The 22,963-nt window shown below is 39.8% G+C and overlaps 1 protein-coding gene across 7 annotated transcripts in view; it reads right to left on the bottom strand.

Annotated features, from left to right (window-relative positions):
• The window catches only part of cdh23 (cadherin-related 23), a 199,021-nt gene that overhangs the window by 144,828 nt on the left and 31,230 nt on the right, over positions 1-22,963 (bottom strand). For all 7 annotated transcript variants that reach the window (XR_009769490.1, XR_009769491.1, XM_061690790.1 and 4 more), the window contains exons 4-6: positions 8,200-8,342; positions 7,965-8,012; positions 5,400-5,492 (exon numbers count right to left, since the gene is read on the bottom strand). Coding sequence is in view for 5 of the 7 variants with exons in the window: in XM_061690790.1 (XP_061546774.1) it covers positions 5,400-5,492; positions 7,965-8,012; positions 8,200-8,342 (284 nt within the window). In the remaining 2 variants the exon portion in view is untranslated. The remainder of the gene's footprint in view (positions 1-5,399; positions 5,493-7,964; positions 8,013-8,199; positions 8,343-22,963) is intronic.

Raw genomic sequence — 22,963 nt, 5'->3', positions numbered from 1 at the left:
AACGAACACCTCCAATCTTGTCATATTGATTGGACTCTGCCTTGGCTGACTTTTGCCTTCAATTAGCGCTTGAATAAGTCATTAGTTCACATACTTTGTTTTCATGGTGTGTCCAATAAAAACCAAAAACATACTGTAATTGTTTGTGTGGTATTAGTTTAGTAAAATGTGTCCCATTACCCCACCACCCACCCTCCACCCCAGGGTTTTGTAGCCCATTTCTGGGGGGTGCTGATTTGAAGCAGTCCCAGCACTCTTAAACATCTGAACCCATAATCGCCCCTGATATACTGTACATAGAGAAAGTCTTGAGCCCGTGAGTCAGAATACAAACAAACAACAAACAAAGTCACAGTTAAGATGCAAGATGAAGGTTAGAATGTGTTTCCTTAAAATAAAGCAGGTAAAGAAGAGAGTTACTGGGATAATAGCATGCAAAGGCACAAAAGGTTAAGTGATTCCACAGTTTAGAAGGAAGTAGTTTGGAGACATCTGGAGGTAAGCGAAAGAAGGCTCCACACATTCAACAAAAGAAGAAATATAGAAAGTGTAGCCAGTGATGGACAAAATATTGATTTTCTCATTTAATCTTTTTATGTCACACCCCCCACCCCCTGCCCGCCACTACCCCTTTCTCCTTAAATACAACTATCCCTCCCTATGGGGCTAAGAGTCTTAGTGTCAGGCAGATTTCTCTTTGAGACCTGAGCCAGTCAACCAGCAGCCACTCAACTCCGCAGCCCAGAACTCTCTGACAATACAGGAGAGACTGCAGGACTGGATACTGAGTCATTATTGGGCTGGCTAAATCCCATTCATTGTTCCTATCAGGTGTACAGTAAGTTCACGCTCTCAGGTATAATGAATAAAAAAATGAATGAGATTTAGGTATAATGAATAAAAAGTGACCCCAAAACTCAGGAAAACCCTTCTACCTATGAATAATGTGCACCATCAGTTTGCTGCTATCCATATGCTCAAAACAAGACGTATTAGCTATATTTTATTCGGTTTGTCTACGAAATATTCTGCTCTACATGTATTGTATGCATCCCCTGTGTTGGAACATCCATCCATCCATTTTCTGAGGCGCTTCTCCTCACGAGGGTCGCGGGCGTGCTGGAGCCTATCCCAACTATCATCGCTAAAATCCCCAATAATCTTATAATATCTTATAATTTTATTTCAATATGTTAGCGTGTGTAAGGGTGTCATGATACTCAGCTGAGCGTTCAAAATTTACAGTGATGTATATAAATTTGTAACATTAGACATTATATATCATTTTGGAATGAAAGTACACCTTTCCCACGACCCCTAGGGTGTGTGTGTGTGTGCGTGAGTGTGCATGTGTGTGTGTGTGCGTGTGTGTGTATGTCAAGTGTGTGTGTTACACTATTCCGCTAACATGTCTCTTAAATCTATAAAATAGGAAACAATATTGAACACTCTTAAACTACTAAAATACAGACCGCAAAGTTACAGAAAATTATTATTAATTCTGAATTTTTTTGCTTTCAGGAAGTAACAAATGTATCATGGTTTTAAGTAAATCCATCCATCCATCCATTTTCAACACTGCTTATCCTGGTTAGGGTTGCTGGAGCCTATCCCAGCTGACTTCGACCGAAAGGCTGACTACACCCTGAACTGGTCGCCAGTCAGTCGCAGGGCACATATACACAGAGACAACCATTCGCACTCACATTCACACTGTCACTGAGTGGGGACTGAACCCACGCTGCCCGCACCGAAGTCAGACGAGTGTACCACTACACCATCAGTGACCCTTTATGTAAGTCATTTAATCATATAGTGCGTGCATTATCACAGACAGGGTCCTGTACTTTGTCGAATGGAGGAATTGTATTAATGGAAATAGGATTAAAAAAAGTATAATGATTAAAATCATAAAGAATGTCGAAAACCAATTAAGTGACACATACATTCATGATTATATTTGATCTATTTGATAATGGCACCATGGCAGAAGTCAGGAAAGAATACTCCCTTCATTCTTATTAATGTTGACTTGTTTTTTTTTTTTCCTAATGCAGCTTTCCTTATGCAGCTTTATATTGGTGATTTCAGTTGTGTACAGTGGCGATCTTAGCTTGAATGGCACCCTGTCTGAGACCCCATTTGGCACCAATATATGGGACTGAATTATGATGAACACTTTCTTTGCAGGACCACGCCTAAAACACATTTTCCTGGATGCAACCTTTAGAATTTTAATTGAATTGACCACTGTGCTTCCCCTCGCCCAAGAGTGTCTCAGACAGCAGCATTTCTGGATGAATAATGTTTATTTATTCCATATATGGAATTTAGATATAGTAGTCATTGCAGCCTAATTTAAGTCTGTACCCATCTGCTGTTCAATCCAAACATTATTCCTGGTAATATTTACAGTTGTTGTATTCAGACTCTGGTGGCTGAGTGTGTGGTTCGGTCTCACAGTTCATTAGCAAATATAGAGGAAACACTAGAAGCCCACCTGCTTCCCTTCATCCTCTTTTTGGCTCTACAAATTAAAATGACATTTATACACACAACCCCAGAGCTTCTAGTTCCAGACATGCTTAACACATTGTGCTGTACTGTACTCCTCGTCTTCTCAAACTACCAAGTTGTTTTCTAAATTTTTGTGGAATAATATCTGATGGTACATTTTGATATAAATTAAAAAGTTTTGTTGAGTTTTTTTAAATTTAATCAATTAATGAAAATATAACATCCTAACTCTGATGCCCAAACCCTTACTACAGCTTTAGAAAGATGTGTCGAAATACTGTAAAGTGTTTTACAAGAATGTTTACCATATCTGCACGGGCTGAAGGGTATTACCAGGGTACTACCTAGTACCACGTGTTACAAACATGCAGTTAAATAGAAGTGAAGTGACGATCACTGCTTTGCATGTAATTAATCAAGCATTTTGCTCTGAATGGTTTCCTCCATGCAGATTGGAACGTTTTCCAAAGTCAGTGTAATGCAGTTTCATACTGTTTCAAAGATGTATGCATCTGAGATTTTCTAAATGAATCTTCACTCCATGCGGAACAACAGGTTGACCAAACCTAAAACACACAGTGATATTACTTTAATATATATATATATATATATATATATATATATATATATATATATATCAAACATTGTTTACTGCTGAATGATCATCAGCATGATCAAGTAAGTCCCTGTAAAATAAAAATAAATATTCTTCTAAATTTGACACACCACAGAGAAGAAGAGAAGCTAAATTTGAATGGGGGAAAAATGGCCTCACTCTCTGTGATGTGCGCACACTCACGGCCTGCAATGAGGCTCTCTAAAATGGCCACGCCAATGCAAAGCCCCTCTACACATGCTGGATGTCATTCTGACTTTTTTTCCCCTCTTTCGCCTCTCTAAGCGTGACAGGCGCACACTCATTGTCGACAACGAGGAGCTCTAAGGTGACTATCTGAAAGGAAGATGCCTTTTTGGGGTGTAGGCATAGCTTGCTAGCTCAATTCACATCGCAATTTTGCCGGACAACCAATGATGCAAACGAAGGCACTCAGGTTCTTGTATGATGGGGGTGGTGGTGGGGGCGACTCATGCCATCCATCCATCCATCCATCCATTTTCTGAGCCGCTTCTCCTCACTAGGGTCGCGGGCGTGCTGGAGCCTATCCCAGCTATTATCGGGCAGGAGGCAGGGTACACCCTGAAATGGTTGCCAGCCAATCGCAGGGCACATACAAACAAACAACCATTCACACCCACGGGCAATTTAGAGTCTCCAATTAATGCATGTTTTTGGGATGTGGATGGAAACCGTAGTGCCCGGAGAAAACCCACGCAGGCACGGGGAGAACATGACTCATGCCAGTAAAGCTAAAATGGTGAAAAAGAGTGTACGCTATATCTCCACAAGTGAGTACTACATAGTTCTCGGTTTTTGCATGTTTTCAGCAATTGCCTTCAAACATGTATGATGTATTTACAAACAAATCTCTGAATTCGCTTTGGAGTGTCTTTAAAGAATGAGGAACCTTTGAATCTAGTGGTGTGATGACCATTTCTAAGAAAAACATTCATGTTAAGCAAGCGCAAGAGTAGTATTATTTATAAAAAGGTGCGTTAGCTATAAAAAAATAAAAAAAAAGGCATTATCGATAAAAGGTTCAAACCCAGCAATATTCTTTGTTATGCGTGTTTTGCATTGCGATTAAAGTGACACTGAAGAGACACTTCTCTTGTTCGAGTAACATGCATATGCAGCTTAATATTGCTGAGAGTACTCTCGTTTACTGTGATATGTTACACCGTGATGGAGTGAAGTCATGGCATGTTTGCTTCACATGGTTCGCTTTGTGTCATTGGGGTAATGAGGCCGTTTAAAGGACCTACCAAAATGTGCATAAAAACAAGATAAGGTGGAGAAAGCGATACAAGAAAGGCGACATGGTGAAATCCCTTCCTAAAGTGAACAACTCAATTTGAACTGCCCCTTATTTTTAATGCAACCCACAAGATTGAACTCACTGGGTGTGTGCTATTAGACAAGACACATTGACAAATAGTTGGTAAAAGTAATAAGAGTCTAACTTGGGAGGAGAGAGAAAACATTACCAGCTACTGGCCCAGTCTAAATGGTCCTCTTTATTTGCCTGGCTTTAAGGATTGCAGAGAGAAAAGCCCAGCAACTTTGAAGATTTGGTGAAAACTATGGACTCAATAAAAACACAACAATGTGTGTGTGTGTGTGTGTTTGTGTCGGTGGTGTAGGTTTGTGTGTGTTTGGATTTAGATCCCTATTTGAAGTCCTGCACTCCACTCTGGCAATTACTTCATATCATGGATTAGAAGTGGGAGAGGGCAAGATGAGGAGGAGGGAGAAAAGTGAGGTACCATATCCAGCGGGAAGTCAGAGAAGCACAGAAATGTGTTACGGGAAAAAAGCTTGAGGTCTATCAACAGGGAATATTTTCCTTCTTACAAGGTACAGCAGGTTGTACAATCTCTCAAAACATTAGCTCAAAGGAAATTCCACAAATCGTGAGTAGATGGCAGATGCAGTCAAAATAATCTTTATCATTAGTTTGATTAGTTTTTGTAGTCTCTAAGCTACACTTAACTATAAGTAGTTACTCAGTTTTTTACTGGCTTTTCCATAAACTGTAGGTTTTAATACCATTGGTCTTTTTTGACCTGTGATAAATTGCAAATCTGATTCTCATGAAATAATTTTTATGCGATGAATCGCAATTTTTTATTATTATAATTATTATTTTTATCTTCAGCATAGAAAGGGCGGACCTGTTAATAAAAGTGCAACACCAGGAACTGATTTATTCAACATATTAGATGTAGGAGTAACTTATTGTCTCATTTTCTTTCAGTCTTACCTCTGGGATGTGGACAGTGTAAGGCTGCCCATGGAAGGTTGGTGCATTATCATTCACATCTCCAATTTGGATGTTGACTGTGTCTTTGACCACCTGAAGAGAAAATGTAAAAAAAAAAAAAGGTAAAAATATGTCCTCCACTCAAGCATGCAACCTTGACTCCAGAAAAGTTGACAGAATGTGTAATAAAATCCCAATAATAAGAGCATTCATTTGAATAAATAACAAGACACACCTACAGACCAAACTTAAGTTCAACATGTTCCAAGAGGATGGGACAGCATTTATTTCGATACATAGTAAGCAAGAAAAAGTTTGACAGAGATAATATAGTATGTGCTGCCAAAATTATTTTAGGCTGATGAGGAACACACACGTCGTATCAAACCCAAATGGTTCATGTCAGTGAGGTCAAAGGTCATATTAGATTATCTGTATGCATGAACTTCTATGGTCTTCTTTTGAATTTCTATCGATATACTCTCCGTATTGATTCTTGGCAATTGTGCATTCAGGTGTTCTGTTATAAATCTTTAAATAGTCTTAAAGCCAATTTGCCGTCTCAGAGCTGGAGTCGCCTCATTCTTACATTCGTGGTGGGCAATTGGGCAATTTCCCTTTATACCATCATCTGATTCTGTCATCCCTCTCACTGTGCTGCCGCAATCTATTTGGAAAAGGGGTGCAGCCATCATGGATGAAGGAGAAAAGAAAGATGCTTCTGTTTCAAGACTAGATATATGATCTTGGGAAACAAAAGAAAGATTTAATATCCAGTACTTAACAAATGTATTCGACTTCCAGCCAAAGTTAGGTTTATTTTTTTTATTTAACTTTTATTTATTCACATATAATGATATATAATGTCATTTCTCCTAACATGGGGCAGCCTAATGTCCAGTCGGCGAAGAATGCATCCCTGCAGAGGGACGAGAGCCGGTGCTAAAGTGAAACTGAATGGGTTTTAAGATTTAAGATTTAAACCGATCCTTCCATTGATAATTTTGGAGAATTAACTCGCCAATGGACCAACAAACGAATGTTAGAAAACTGCAGTTGTTTGTTTACATTCAACCATCAGTTGGTGCAGCCAACACAAGTGACGTCATGTGCACTGTGATCGCAAAATTAGAATTTCACCATCTCAGCAGTCTCATACGCTCTCAGAATCAGAATCAGAATCACCTTTATTTGTCAAGTATGTCCAAAAAACACACAAGGAATTTGTCGCCGATAGTTTGAGCCACTCTAGTACGACAACAGACAGTCAATTGACAGAGAACACTTTTGAGACATAAAGACATAGAGAAAAATAGTTACTGAGCAATAAAAGTTTGCTAGTAATCTGGTAATGCCGTTAAAATGCTTTTTTTTTTTTTTGACAATTGTGCAAAAAGATGCAGTCCTCTAGCAACTAGAGCAGTTTGAATGACTAATATAGCAATAGTCCAGTGCAATGACCATTGTGCAAAGGGCGCCGAGAATTCAAGGAATGTATGCAGTTTAAAGTGACGAGTCGTGCGATACTCTGGGACAATGTCGATTGTGCAAATGTTGCAGATACCCGTAGGCATGTATGTGAGTGCGAATGGTTGTTTGTTTATATGTGCCCTGCCCTCTCTCATCTAAGAACAACATCAGACAAATTTTAGAGTGTGAAACAAGAGGGACTAAAACTCCAAACTCTCTGAATGCCAATGTGAAGGGAGCAAATAGCTTTTTCCCTCCCTCGTCTGGGGAATCTGACCATGACTTCATAAACTTTGAGACCACCAACAGGCCGCAAGTTGAACAGCAGTTAACCAACATAGAACTGTAACAGTTTGGTCTAAAGACACTGAAGAGGCGCTGCAGGAGTGTTTAGATGTCACAGACTGGTTTTTTGTTTTAAAAGAGGAATAATTTTTGAAAAGGAATATTTTATTTTATTTTATTTAGTGGGGTACGGTGGACTACTGGTTAGCACATCTGCCTCACAGTTCTGAGGACCGGGGTTCAAATCCTGGCCCCGCTTGTGTGGAGTTTGCATGTTCTCCCCGTGCCTCCGGGTACGCCAGTTTCCTCCCACATCCCAAAAACATGCAGGATAGTTTAATTGAAGACGCTAAATTGCCCGTATGTATGAATATGAGTGCGAATAGTTGTTTGTTTGTATGTGTCCTGCGATTGACAGGCGACTAGATCAGGGTGTACCCCGCCTCCTGCCCAAAGATAGCTGGAATAGGCTCCAGCAGCCCATGACCCGCGTGAGGTTAAGAGGTAAAGAAAATGGATGGATATTGTTGTTGATAGTAATTATTATTATTATTATTATTATGTTACTATGTATTATTATTATATTACTATGTTTCATGTTTTATATGCAATTTTTATTTACTGACAGCAGTTTGTTTCATTTTTTTTTTTTTTTTTTAATTGCTCTAGAAATAAAGTTGCTCTAATATGTACATAGGGTTGGTTTTTTACAGGTACACTGTATGTTTGAATAAGTAAGATGTATAAGGCACTTTCAAGTTATTTTTTATTAGATCAGGGACATAATGGTGGAGAAAATTCGACCCTTACCTCTTGAATGTCGCTCACATAAAATTCAACCTGCATCTCTGACTTGGTCTGAAAAATAAAAATACACAGTGCATATTTTGCAAGAACTACGGAAAAACAGAAAAATACAAACAATTGCTTCTCTGAGCCCACAACATTGTTTTTATTCAAACATATTAAGAGCAGAACATATGGAAATTAATTTGACTGTCAGGTACAAGAATTGACAGCTGCTAGTGCGCTTGCATGATCTCACCTCGCGATCAAGCTGCTGTCGAAGCCACACAACACCAGTGTCTTTGTTCACTGAAAAATACCGCATTGCCTCTTCTCCTGAAACCCCATACATGAGTGGTTCCCCTTCAGGGTCACTTGCCTTCAGTTGTGCCACTGAGGAACCTGCCAAAGAAAAACAGAGTTGGTCCAAAGTGCACCAACATCCACAGATTTCAGAATGGTACAGAATTCATAAGATAATTCAATTGCATCAAATTGAATGTGACAACCTAAAAGCACATCAGTTGATCCAGACAGTTTTGTATCATGCAGAACATTTGGTTAGATGTTCAAAAAGTTGTTCAAGATATTGAGACAAAAGTGTTGGTTCAACTGAACATTAAAACTTCTATGTTGTAACTTGAAATTAACTCAATTAACTTTTTAAACTTAATTTTAAGGGCCCAAGAATAAAATTTAGGGGTGCACTCTGTAAATCTACATGTAAAGTATGTATTTATATTTCATCTTGTGTTTACCGTATCCTTGATATTAGCGCAGCCAGTCGATGTCACAGAAACAAACAAAACAACGCTTTCCTCACAAAAATGAGTCAGACTCATCAGGGTTTGTCTCTTCTCTTGCCACTTCACCATTGTTCATTGTTTACAAGAGTTACAGTACTGCATGTGATACCTGTAGATTTTATGCATTAACCCCAAGACCCGCCTCTTTTCACATAATAGCCAATCACAGTGGTCATTCGCCGCCAACTCCGACACCTGCTATCACAAGCATTGGCTCGTCTTCTTTGGTGTTTCCCTCCTTTCTTCTTCTTTTGGATTTAATGTCTGTTAGCAAACCAGCTCATTCGTGCATTATCGCAAACAACTGGGATAAACTAGTGTAGTCTGTACCAGAAGTTTGTCAGAGACATTTTAAAAAAATAACAATAATAAAAAAGAAATTAGCAGATTTACTGGTCACACATGAACAAGTAGATGACAAATTTACTCCCACTGTATCAGATTTTAGGGACAAAATACGACCATTTAGGGCAGGATAACTCTGGAGCCCTGCTGTATAGTACTACATGTTGATTGTGGTGATTTCTTTCTTTCCATACTGGCAGACTACATAGAGTAAAAGGAGAAAAGTTGTGAAAATCAAGGATGGTGTGACTCTCGAAATTACATGATATAAATGTCTTAAAAAGATGGCAAGACATTCTTTCAAGACATTAGTGAAACAAACCTCTCTTCTCAAATCCCCTCTAACAGTATAAAGGAATTACACCATTGCAACAAGTCAGACATTTAATCACTTCTTGATATTCCAGCATCAACTGTAAATGGCATTACTTTATTGCAAAGTGAAAGTCATTAGGTAGCCGAGCAGTTCAGCCAAGTACTGAGGCACATGCATTAATCTGTGCATAGATAGCTGGTGAAGTGGGAGTAATACTTGATGGGAACAAGGTCCTTTACCATTCCAGCATGACTGTGCCGAAGTGCAGAAAGTAGAGTCCATGAAGGCATTGCTGGATGAGTTTGGTGAGGAAGAACACCGATTGGGTGCCAATGTGAATGACCTCTGACCTTACACATTTTGTGGATGAATGGATTTACAATATTGTATATCTACATAATATACTGTACTGTAGTTGGATGTCATATGTGCTGGGAGGCCTTTAATATGAACAATGTTTTATGTGTGGGAAATGTTATTATGGTTTCCAGCTATGTTGTCTGAATGTGCATAAAGCCATTAGCAGCTAACACCAACAACAACAACAACAACGTGACGAAAGCATTGGTCTAAATATAGAACATCCCATATGCAAGCTATTCCCATGCGTTGATAATTAACAGATTACAATTTGCTATCAGTTTTCCAGGCACTCTACCTGTTGCTATGACCGATGCAACCATGGCTACACACTGTACATTTGAATTCAATGTCTTGTTCAAAAGACTGTCCAAATACTGTGCATGCTCATCCTCACACCTTGCTTGCAGGTACAACAGCAATGGACTTGAAGCAAAACTAAAACCAATCCTGTCATTTGTGCAGCAAGCTGCTTCACACAACAACCAATTAGGCTTCACGATTACACTCCCCTCTTGTTATATTAATACACCCTATTTTCCTATAAAAGAGTGGCTACAATAACTAATTAATATAAGGATTTATGAACCCCTCTCATTGCGTCTAATGAGATTTATGCAAATTCAGCTACTTTCAATATAATTTATAATTTGGTCGAAAACGGTGCCAGCAAATTAAGCACTCTAGCTCATAGTCATCAATAACTTTTTCCCCTCCTATGTCTGCTCTATATGGTTGGGCATATTTTCAAGTGACTAATAACAAATGGTCTCTCAGGACTAATGGTATGTAGAAAGCCACTGATGAAACATTAACTCCGATTTTGGAATACAGCGCTGAACTATGGTCGATATACAGGGAATAATAATAAACAATAATAATAAACAGTACATGTACACCACATTCCACAAACTGTCTTGTAAAATTAGCCTCTATTTATACATCTACTAGGCTATTAAGCAATAGTTACATTTTAACAAATTTATCAATGTGACAATAAAATGTCACACTGTAGACAGTGCAAGGGTATAATGTTTGTAAATTGTTTATTTTGTGAAATATGAGATAAGAGAAATGTAAAACTGTTTAAAACGTGTATTTGAAAATACAATATGATGACAGCCCAAAAATGTTCAATGTGGCCCGTTCTAGAATTAATAACAATAAGTTAAATACTTAAATGAAATTAATTGAAGCTATTCATACTCACAAATTAAGTAACATTTTTATTTTTAGATGAACCCTAAATTAAATATGAATAATATGTATTTCATTTGAGTGGTAGAGGTATTGTTAGAAAGTCAACATTTCTGATGAGTAAAGCATTATGCACAGTGAATGTTAATTAATAATAGGTTAATGGATAGGTATCCTTCAATTCTTATCCGTAACACTGTGGCAGGAAGCCCTTTCAAGTGACAAATGAGCCGATTTAGCAATAAGTGATGACAACATTACTGTTATGAATGATCAGTTTAGCAATGCTTTAAGCCTCTTTCTTTCACAATGCAAAAATGCAACCACTAACAAATGTGACTGGTTAAGGAATAATATGTCTCTCTTGAATTAGAAAGGCTCCCTTATTGACAGAAGGTTGTCCACTGGTTCTTTATGCAGCGTTGCGTCAACATTTTTGCCAGGTTTACGCAGACCAACCATTTAAGAAAGGCAAAGGGGCGACCTGGTACTAAAACAGCCAGTGGAGGCTTTTATTCCACGCTAGATCAATAGGATTCATGTGTGTTAGACATGGACCTGTCCTGGGAGCCCAAGATTAAGAAGGAGAAGGGGCTGGAGGCCAAAGCCCTATTCATTATGTCGGTGACATCTCTAGACCTGTCGTTCATCTGAGTGCTGATTCAATGGGACAAGCACTGTCAAGACTCCAATTTCATGCCCGTTGTGAATTATAGCTGTTCATTTTATGTGCACAGTGGCCGAAGACGTATAAGGGGCAATGTTCAGTAGGACACCTACCAAAGCAGGGACAAACAAAAAAGGAAGACACCTCAAGACAAGAGAGAGGAGAGTGGTTGAGATATTTACCCGATAATAAATACTTCACGAAAATTCTAAAGGCAGCGCCACTGAGCCTCAGGGATCAAGTCATACAATCAGCAGTCTGATGAGTCAGTGGGGTGCCACTCATGTTACCACGGTGTCCATCCATGGACAAAAAGAGCCTTCACAGACATCAGCCTTGCCAAACTGAAGCTTTGCTAAAGCCGAGCGGCCACCCATCAATCACCCCCATCAAATACAAACAGGCAAATACTAACTTCAGCTCACTGGCAGCATGAGTTTGTTCAGTGTGGCACTCTTGCTTACCTACTGTATCTTATAGTCAGTCCATGTATGGATTATCACATTTAGATAAACAAATCTGTGTACTCTGTAGAAAGGAAAAATGTATCTACAACATCTATTACGTAATGTTGACCTGAGATGACAAAATTCGGACTTAAATCTCAAATTTTATATCGACCATCAGGCCCGAATTTAGAACACTTGAGATGAATTGAGAATGACGTAATCAGTCTCTAACCACTGATCCCAAAAATACTAAAATGGAAAAATAATGAGTTCTACTTGTTACCGCTTTGGAGTCTATATTACAGCAATAGATACTATGCTACTAAGCACTTAGACGGTCATTTACAAGTCAGATTCCATCACGGGATTCAAGTGATGATTCTGTCTCATCCTTTTCAGAGATCTCTTGGGGGTACCTGCACTTACTAGGACCCTTACCTCCAGTCAAAAACAAAATATATTATGCTTTTGTTCCTTTCACTGAAAACACAATGGAAATGAATTGAAATGACGTTATCGTTCCTTTCCTCTGCCTTTTGTCAAGGGTGCTGTGTTAATGTTCGGGGAGTTTGGGTTGCTTCAGGGAGGCAATCTCGATGAGGACATAAACTTGGCAGATCTAACTCAAATTATGATAGTGGGGTGGACAGAAATGTGCTTGGACCTCTATTTCCATACAGAGATTTGTGTGTATTCAGGGGCCATTTTTAATAGAAGAGAGGAGCTTGTATGCATGTAGTTCATTTCTCTGTTTGATAAGGACGTCTATGGCGAGTGGTTTCCCCAGGGAGGTCAATTAGACAACTAGCAATAAAAAGGAGAGGAAGAAGAAGCCAATCGTGCGTGTTTGCAAGCCTTTATGTCGATAAACTAAAACTCTATCAACAACACAATTGCTGAGGTTGAAAACAATTTAGGCATTAGAAATAAATGAAATAATAATTGGAGTGGAATTGGGATTTTTGACCTATTCTTTGATTTTAATGATCTTTAAATTTTAGTTCCCTCAAAACAAATATTTAATATGCTTTTCCAGGTTTTTGTTATTTCCCCATACTTTTCTGCTGTGTGTGTTGGTGTGTGTGTGTGACATCAATAACTGCAAAGGCAATGAGCTCTGAAGACAAATAGTGTCAGGAGTCTGGCTTTAAGTGACTCCTGTGTTTCACAACGCAAACCACTGGAGTCCTTGGGAGGCTGTGTATTAATCCGACAGATTTATGACTAAATCTGTCACGGATGGGAGGAGAAAACCCTCAACCTTTTCAATACACACCCCTGAGAGAAATGCACACTACTAGACTGAGCTGTTCATGAGGCCAGGAAAACTGCACATTCAGTCCAGAGACTTATTGATCAATTGTACTGTAATTACAAACATTACATACATTACATACCAGAAGTTTTTTGGGGAATTATTATTATTTTTTTAAAACTCATTCAGTGCCAGTCCTCTCAGTTATCATGGATATTTTTACTTCTAAAGCAGTGAGTGGCACTGAATGTGTTAATGTCTACACATTGAAACATTCCTCAATGGCCAAATCCCCGATCTGATCTAGATATATATATATATAGATATACTCCGCCGCCAATGCCTGTATGCACGCTCACCACGCAAGACCCCATTCCTGGAGAGAAAAAAAAAGCATGTCAAAGCTCGTTTAAAATTTGCTGATTTGGACAAGTCAGTTAAATTCTGGGAGAATATAGTCTGGTCGGATGAGAGCAAAATTGAACTGTTTGGATGCCATAATGCACACCACATTTGGAGGAGAAATGGCAGTGAACATCACCCTAAAAACACCATACCAACAGTGAAGTTCGGCGGTGGGAACATGATGATGTGGGGCTGTTTTTCAGCAAATGGTACTGGTAAACTTCACATTATTGAAGGAAGGATGAATGGGCAAATGTGCGGAGAAATTCTTTACAAAAATCTGGTAGTATCTACGAGGAAGATGAAAATGAAATGAGGGTGGACATTTCAACAGGATAATGATCCAAAACACACTGCCAAGGAAACTCTCCATTGGTTTCAAAGAAAAAAAAGAAATCTTCTACAATGGCCCAGCCAATCACTTGACTTGAATCCAATCGAAAATCTATGGAAAGAACTGAAACTCAAGGTCCATAAAAGAAGCCCATGGAACCTTCAAGATTTCAAGAACCACAGACAATGTCAGAAGCATCTTACCTGGGTTGAGAAAAAGAATACGACTATGGCTCAGCGGTCAAAAGTCTGGAGCCTACCCCAGCTAACTTTGGGCAAGAGTTGGGTACACCCTTAACTGGTTACCTGCCAATCACAGGGCACATATAGACAAACAACATTTCTAACACTCACAATCACACCTATGGACAACTTTGAGTCTTCAATTAACCTAAGAAGCATGTCTTTGTAATGTGGTTAGGAAGCTGGAGGAAGGACCCGGAGAACATGCAAACCGGAAGGCCGAACCCTCTACCTGAAAACTATAATGCAAATGTGCTAACCACTCGTTCACCATGCTGCCACTTATTATAGGTGCCATATTTTACCAAACCAACTTTTTCTACTATTTGGTATGTAATATTGGCTCTATGGTGCCTCAGTAATAATATGAAATATGAATTAACATCATCCACGCATCCCTGATTTCCAGACGTTTTGCTGGCGAGAAGCCTGAAATCAGGTCATTTGAATTTTTCGATTCAATTATGGATTCAGGGCCCACAATTTAAACAATGTCAAGTATTTATTTATTTTTACATAATTTGGGCTTTCAGCACATAAAACCCACAAAAATGAGTGTCACAAACTAATCATCTACTAAACTCAAAGCACCTGCACAGGTTTCCCCAGGTGTCATTAAATTGCTTCAGTTTAGTTAAATTGTCTCAGTTGGGTTCAATAATGGGAAGACTGTAGACTTGACAACTGGCCAGAAGACCATCATTGATACCCTCCATAGGATGGGTAAGCCACAAAAGTTCATAGTTAAGGAGTTCACAGAGTGCTGTATACAAGCATATCTAGTGGAAGGACAAAATGTGGCAGGAGAAGATGCACCAGCAAAAGAGATGACTGAGGCCTTCAGCGGATTATCAAACAGAGAAGATTCAAGAATCTAGCAGAGAGTGGAATGAGACGGGAGTCACAGCTTCAAAAACCACCACATTTAGACGCATCCGGGAGATGGGCTACAACTGTGGGGTTCCTCGGGTCAAGCCACTTCTGAGCCTGAGCCAATGTAGGAAGCGTCTCAACTGGGCCAAGGAGAAGGAGGACTGGACTGTTGGCCAGTGGTCCAAGGTCCTCTTTTCCAATGAAAGTAAAGTGTGCCTTTCATTCGGGAATCAAGGTCCAAGGGTTTGGAGGAAGACGGGTGAAGAACAGAACCCCAGCTGCTTGAGGTCCAGTGTGAAATAGCCACAGTCAGTCATGATTTAGGGCGCAATGTCCAGTGCAGGTGTTGGTAAACTCTGCTTTCCTAAAATCCCAGGTCACCGCAATAGTCTACCAGAATGTTTTCAAGGACTTCATGATTCCTTCTACTCAGGATCTGTATGGAGATGCAGTGTTCCACCACCAAAAGTTGTACACTATTCCTCTTTAAAAGTGAATCCATTTATGAATCTCTAGCAATTATGTTTAATTTTTTTTCTACATCTTCTGCATAACAATTCTTAAAACCTAAATGGACTCCTGAACAGTACAAAGTAAAGTAAGAACTATTTTAAATGTATAAGAAAATGATCATCTGCCTTGTAAATTTATAAACTTTATTCATTAAACATACATAGGAAATACACGTATTTTATGGCATTGCATAAACAATAGGATTCCACCAAACCCATCTCTTTTGCAGTGAAGCTGTTGACTAACATTTCATTGCACATTTTATAACAGCAAGGATTTATTTTCACAGCTCTATGAGCAAAACTGGTGCTGCGTGATGAACCAAACTTCATCCAGTCACAGCGGCTCCTGAAAACCCCCCGTGCGACCACAGTGTCTTTTACGTATCGTAACATCTGAACAGACTTTGAAAATGATAACAAGGAGGAAGTTGAAACGCAATCTCTTTAATGCACACAAGATGGGTCACTGTCGACTGTAACCACGGCAAAATTACAACAACAAACTTAGCTGTCTGCTTAACCTTCTGCTCTATCTCATGCGCACCCAGGCTCTCCCCCACATAGCATGTGTCTTCCTTACCTCTAGCCCGCCCTCATTGCTTTCTCATCCGGCCTCACCGACAGTCGGAAGTTACAGAACTCTTAACACAGGCCATAACATCAGGGTGGCTACAGTAATTTTTCATCTTCAAATTCATCATACTTCTTCCTGGATTGAATATCCTCATGGGCTAGTTTTGGCCCACGGGCCATAAATCTGACCACACCACACAACATAATCTCACATAATTGTGATTAAGATAACCCAGTAAAAAGGGGGGACAAAGCATCTGTTTTGCTGTTTTCTTCAACTGTCCAAAAATGAAACAGCTAAAAACAATTACTGAATAAACCTGCAAATTAAAATCTGCAGATTTTAATAAAAAGGTAAAGGAAACAAAAACATTGCTCACTATAAATCACAACATGGGGAGTTAAATTAATAGAGTATATTGTAGAGTATATATTATACAGTAAAGTTGTTTCTGATATGAATCACTTTGTCACCCCTTATCCAACAGGACTGATTCATGTCAGTTGTGAACATGGGAAGATTTCTCTGCTCTAGGTAGGCTTTCTAATACATTCAAATAGTGAAATGATGAAAACAGTGAGTGACAAGGCTGTGACTAACCAATCACTTTCTGAGTCAAGTTGGACAGTGAGGGACATTAGTGGACAGTCATCTCACGCGTTGCTGAGGAGAGACAGACCTGCCACTGCAAATTTACATGCAGCTCTGGTCACTCTCAAATCGCACATGAAAGATGCTCCTTGTTTCTATATTAGTATTCTCTTGCACTCTCTCGCGCTCTTGTTTTTCTCATCCTCACATCATCCAACGTTCTGCTTGTTGAAGCCAGACAGACGGACGCAAGCGGCCCTGATTGGACTGGACAGTTGGGTACGTGGTTCTGAGGCTCCAAGAATGACAACCAAACCAGTCTGCTCAGTCATTGTCAGGCGACATCCACCCAAAAGCACACCACTCCAACCAATGTCCATCAACACTGACACTTGATGATGCCTGCCCAGTCCTGTAAGTCTGGTGTTCTGATCTTAACATTCAACTTTGCTGCTCAGCTTATAATGGTCTTATTTTCTTATTTGCCTTTCTTTTTCACACCGCCCAAATTCTGACTCTCATATTGGCCCTTGGGTGACCTCACTCGAGCTGACTATTAACTCAGACTGAGCTAAATCATGGTCAGGTAATGGAACATGTCACCTTCACTGTGAAGCCACACACAAACACAATCGCACTGAAGCAAAAGTCTCTTTATTCCTTTTCCTTTCAGTTTACATATCTATAATTTGGTCTGTGTGTTGGTGACGTTGGGCTAAAGGTATAAGTATGAGGGTATAACTGTTGATCTCTTAAACATCCCCCACAATATTAAAGTTGGCCATAAATCACAAGGTCAAAAACCTAAACTCAATGTTTTTTAGCCCATCCATTATGCATTCCAATGGAAGCAAAACACACCTGAGCGTGGGCCTCCAAGAACCACACTTTCGTGGTCAGTCGAGAGCTCATTTGAATTGAATTCATTCTGTTCAGGGTAACCTGGATCCTATCCCAGCCAAATTTGGGGGAGAGACGGGGTGCACTGTGAACTGATTGCTTGTTTTTTTTGTGGAATGTGGGAAGAAACTGGAGAAATCAGATTACCCAAGTAACACCCATGCAAGGATGCAGATAACTTGCAAACTTGACATAAAGATAGCTGAGATTCGAACACAGAACCTATGACTGAGTAAGTTGTGCATCTCCACTCTTCATCCAGACTCTTGGTTCTAGATTCCCAAATGTAATGTAAAATTTACTTTCCCCTGAAAATAGGACAACAGCTCAGTGGACGAGTGTTTAGCACATCCGCCTCACAGTTCTGAGATTGGGAATTCAAATCAGTGCTCGGGCCTTCCTGTGTGGCGTTTGCTTGTTCTCTCATTGCACACATACCAACACGCCGCAATGGAAAAACTGCGCCTTGATATTTCAGAGACTTTTGTCAATGTAATGACTGCACTTGTGCATTTCGGCAACAGAGACTCGTCACACTTCACTTTTTAGCCAAAGGTACATATGAAATAATAAATATAGTTATAAGTATTAATGTATAACACTATATATAGATACAGTGTTTATGGAAAGTATTCAGACCCCCTTAAATGTTTCACTCTTTGTTATATTGCAGCCATTTGCTAAAATCATGATGTTCTTTTTTTCTCATTAATGTACACACAGCACCCCATGTTGACAGAAAAAAACGGAATTATTGACATTTTTGTAGATCTATTAAAAAAGAAAAACTGAAATATCACACAGCCATAGGTCTTCAGACCCTTTGCTCAGTATTTAGTAGAAGAACCCTTTTGAGCTAAGACAGCCATGAGTCTTTTTGGAAATGACGCAACAGGTTTTTCACACCTGGATTTGGGGATCATCTGCCATTCCTCCTTCCAGATCCTCTCCAGTTCTGTCAGGTTGGATGGTGTACGTTGGTGGACAGCTATTTTCAGGTCTCTCCAGAGATGCTCAATTGGGTTTAAGTCAGGGCTCTGGCTGGGCCATTCAAATACAGTCACGGGGTTGTTCTGAAGCCACTCCTTCGTTATTTCAGCTGTGTGCTTAGGGTCTCTCTCTTGTTTGAAGGTGAACCTTTGGCCCAGTGTGAGGTCCTGAGCACTCTGGAGAAGGTTTTCGTCCACGATATCCCTGTACTTGGCCGCATTCATCTTTTCTTCGATTGCAACCAGTTGCAACCACCACCAAGCTTCACTGTTGGGACTGTATTGGACAGGTGATGACCAGTGCCTGGTTTTCTCCACACATACCGCTTAGAATTAAGGCCAAAAAGTTCTATCTTGGTCTCATCAGACCAGAGAATCACATTTCTCACCATCTTGGAGTCCTTCAGGTGTTTTTAACAAACTCCATGTGGCCTTTCATGTGTCTTACACTGAGGAGAGGCTTCCGTCGGGGCACTCTGCCATAAAGCCCCGAGTGGTGGAGGGCTGCAGTGATGGTTGACTTTCTAGAACTTTCTCCCATCTCCCGACTGCATCTTTGGAGCTCAGCCACAGTGATCTTTGGGTTCTTCTTTACCTCTCTCACCGAGGCTCTTCTCCCCCGATTGCTCAGTTTGCCTGGACAGCCAGCTCTAGGAAGGGTTCTGGTCGTCCCAAACGTCTTCCATTTAAGGATTATTATTATACTATATATATTTAAGGATTATTATTATACTGTGCTCTTAGGAACATTAAGTGCAAGATAATTTTTCTTGTAACCTTGGCCAGATCAATGCAAGGCCACAATTCTGTCTCTGAGCTCTTCAGGCAGTTCCTTTGACTCATGATTCTCATTTGATCTGGCATGTACTGTGAGCTGTAAAGACAGGTGTGTGGCTTTCCTAATCAAGTCCTATCAGTATAATCAAACACAGCTGGACTTCGATGAAGATGTAGAACCATCTCAAGGATGATCAGAAGAAATGGACAGCACCCGAGTTAAATATGAGTGTCACAGCAAAGGGTCTGAATACTTATGGTTGTGTGAAATTTCAGGTTTTCTTTTTAATAAATCTGCAAAAAATTCAACAATTCCGTCAATATGGGGTGCTGTGTGTACATTAATGAGGGAAAAAAAGTGAACGTGAATGATTTTAGCAAATGGCTGCAAAATAACAAAGAGTGAACAATTTAAGGGGGTCGGAATACTTTCCGTAACCACTGTATATATACACACACACACACATACATCTGTCTCACAGTTCTGAGGACCCGGGTTCGAATCTGGCCTCGCCTGTGTGGAGATTGCATGTCCTCCCCATGTTTGCATATTTTTTCTCCGGGCACTGCGGTTTCCTCCCACATCCCAAAAACATACATGGTAGGTTAATTTAAGAATCCAAATTGCCCGTAGGTGTGAATGTGAGTGCGAATGGTTGTTTGTTTATATGTGCCCTGTGATTGGCTGGCGACCAGTTCAGGGTGTACCCCGCCTTTTACCCGAAGATAGCTGGGATAGGCTCCAGCATGCCTGCGACCCTAGTGAGGATATGAGGTACAGAAAATGGATGAATGGATGAATATATATATTTATCATCTTGACGGCGACTGGCTGCATGACGCACACACAAATGTCTTTTTTGCTCTGAAAAATCATTTTTTGAAGTGATCATGCTTATTGATGTCCCCAAAGGGGAAATTCAACTCCAACTCTGATTTATACTTTATGTTGCACACCACACACATTGCACATCACACACATACAGGCATGCAAGGAGAGATTCAGAATGAAAGAGCTATGCAAATAGTGCTACCATGGTGGTGGAGGTGATGCCTCGACAGGGCACCTCGACAGTGCCAACAAGCAGACTAGCATCTCTCCATCAATTTGTTGCCATTCTTATGTTTTTGAAATTTTTGGAACGCAAGCCCGTGTGTCCGACTTCACAGCCCAAACCCTAATAGATTGCGCTACTGCTGCGTATGCCGGCCGCCTTCATGTGTTACAACATGCATTTTGGATTGACCGTTACATCTGCAACTTTGCGACGCCGTTCACCGGCAATTCAAATTTCAAATAGCAGCAAAACTAGTTGCCGATGGTCGGCCACTCATGAAAAGTAATTGCAGAACCGCGCACGCCGTGCAAGAGTTCAGTGACGTTTGGCCGCGACGCTCGATGTGGTGGTCCTTATGATGGAGAAGCGCAAGCGAAACAGCACCTGACCAAAATGAGATCAGAGGCAACAGTAATACACAAGTAGAAATGGATGATGTGTGTGTTTGCATCTAAATACAGTTCGTTGAACTGTGCTGTCTGTCCCATTGCAGTCTTTTTTCATCCCGTAAGGTGCTGGACTTGTTTTACAGATTATAAATGAACTCATTATCCGTAGCACGCTGGCTGCACGTCCTAATTAGCTAAAATTGATGTTGTTGCCTGACAAAGACAATGGTGGTGGCAAATTGGCAATTGACCTCATTGGTCAATCTGTGAAGGGAGACAGAGAGACAGCAGGCGAACACATAGAAGGTGAGAAGTATAACTGAGCAATAACAGCTTCTCTCCCCTACTTCCTTCAAAACAAACCTCTGTCAGCAAAAACGTTTCAGTGTGTTGACAAGCTGACTAAAGCACCTTTGAAAGAAAAAATACATATTTTGGACATGTTAATATACTCTATATATATTCTCTCCACCGCACACCTACCGAGACAGAGACTCTCCACTCTTCACTTTTTAGCCAATTTACATATGAAATAAAAATATGTATTTTGCACATGTTTATATACTCTATGTTTGTTTGAGTAAGAGAAAGAAGCTGGGATTTGGATGAACAAATGTTGTCTTCACCAATTACATACTTGATAATAATGTTGGAATTACACTCCAAATACTTTTTGCTTGAAGAAAATATTGATACAATCATGGTCTTTACTTTAGTCTATATGTCAGGTCTGTTTAAACCACTCAACTAATGAAGACTTCACTTTGCAGGCCACATTGTGCAGGTTGTGGCAATAGAGTATAACTGCAACAGCAGTATACTGTATACATTACACTGTATCTCACAAGAACAAGTAAACCCCTCACATTTTGTAAACATATTTTCTATATTATATTATTTTTATATTATATTATATTATCTTTTCATGGGACAACGCTGAAGAATTTACACTTTGCTGCAATGTGAATAAAGTAGTCAGTGTACAGTGTGTACAGCTTGTATAACTATAAATTCACTGCCCCCTATATAACATGCCGGCCGCTTTCATGTGTCTACATCTCTGGCAACAAAAGTGAGTATACTCCTTAGTAAAAATTTTCAAATTGGACCCAATTAGTAATTTCCCTCACCAGTATGACGTCACTCCTTACAGTTACAAGGTATCTGGTGTGAATGGGGAGCAGGTATGTTAAATTTGGAGTTACCGCTCTCACACTCTCATGTCGGTCACTGGATGCTCAATCTGGCAACTCCTGGCAAAGAACTCTCTTAGGATCCTAAAAAAAAATAGTGCGCTACATAAATATGGCCTAGGCTATACAAATATGGTACACCCATAAACTTAGTTGTCATAAACTGACAGGGGTCAGCCTGTCAGTGCTCAGACCACACATCACATCACATTAGTCTGCATGGCTGTTGCCCTAGAAACAAGCCTCTTCTAAAGATGATGCACAAGTAAGCTCACAAACAGCTTGCTAAACATTACCTGACTAAGACCATGGATTACAGGGACGCTGTCCTGTGGTCTTATACAACCAAGACAAACTTATTTGGTTCAGAGTGTGTGGTGTCAACCAGGTGAGGAATACTAAGACAAATGTGTCTTGCCTACAGTCAAACATGGTGACAGGAGTATAATGCTGCCAGTTGACTGATTCACTTTTTAGCCAATGATGTGATTTCATTGTTTATGGCTGTTTTAGGTTTTAGAGTATAATACAGTATCCGATCTGTCTATAAGAGTGAAAAGATTAGTACTAGTTGATCATTACTGTACTGTAAACAAAGGTCTTCAGCAAATATTGTATCAAGTAAAATTCATGGTTTAACTGTCCAAATGAGACTTTTTGTTTTACATTTGAAATAGCCTGGAATATATTATTCAATCATTTTTTTCCCGTTCATTTCTTTTCTAATTTGCTACTGACAAAAATTTGACTTTGTATACAGTATGCAGAAGGAATACAAACACTTCGCA

This window comes from Phycodurus eques, chromosome 11, assembly GCF_024500275.1.
Source record: "Phycodurus eques isolate BA_2022a chromosome 11, UOR_Pequ_1.1, whole genome shotgun sequence".
NCBI classification, from domain to species: Eukaryota; Metazoa; Chordata; class Actinopteri; order Syngnathiformes; family Syngnathidae; genus Phycodurus; species Phycodurus eques.
Note: the sequence above shows the minus strand (reverse complement) of the source record. Positions and strands in the feature narration are given on the sequence as shown.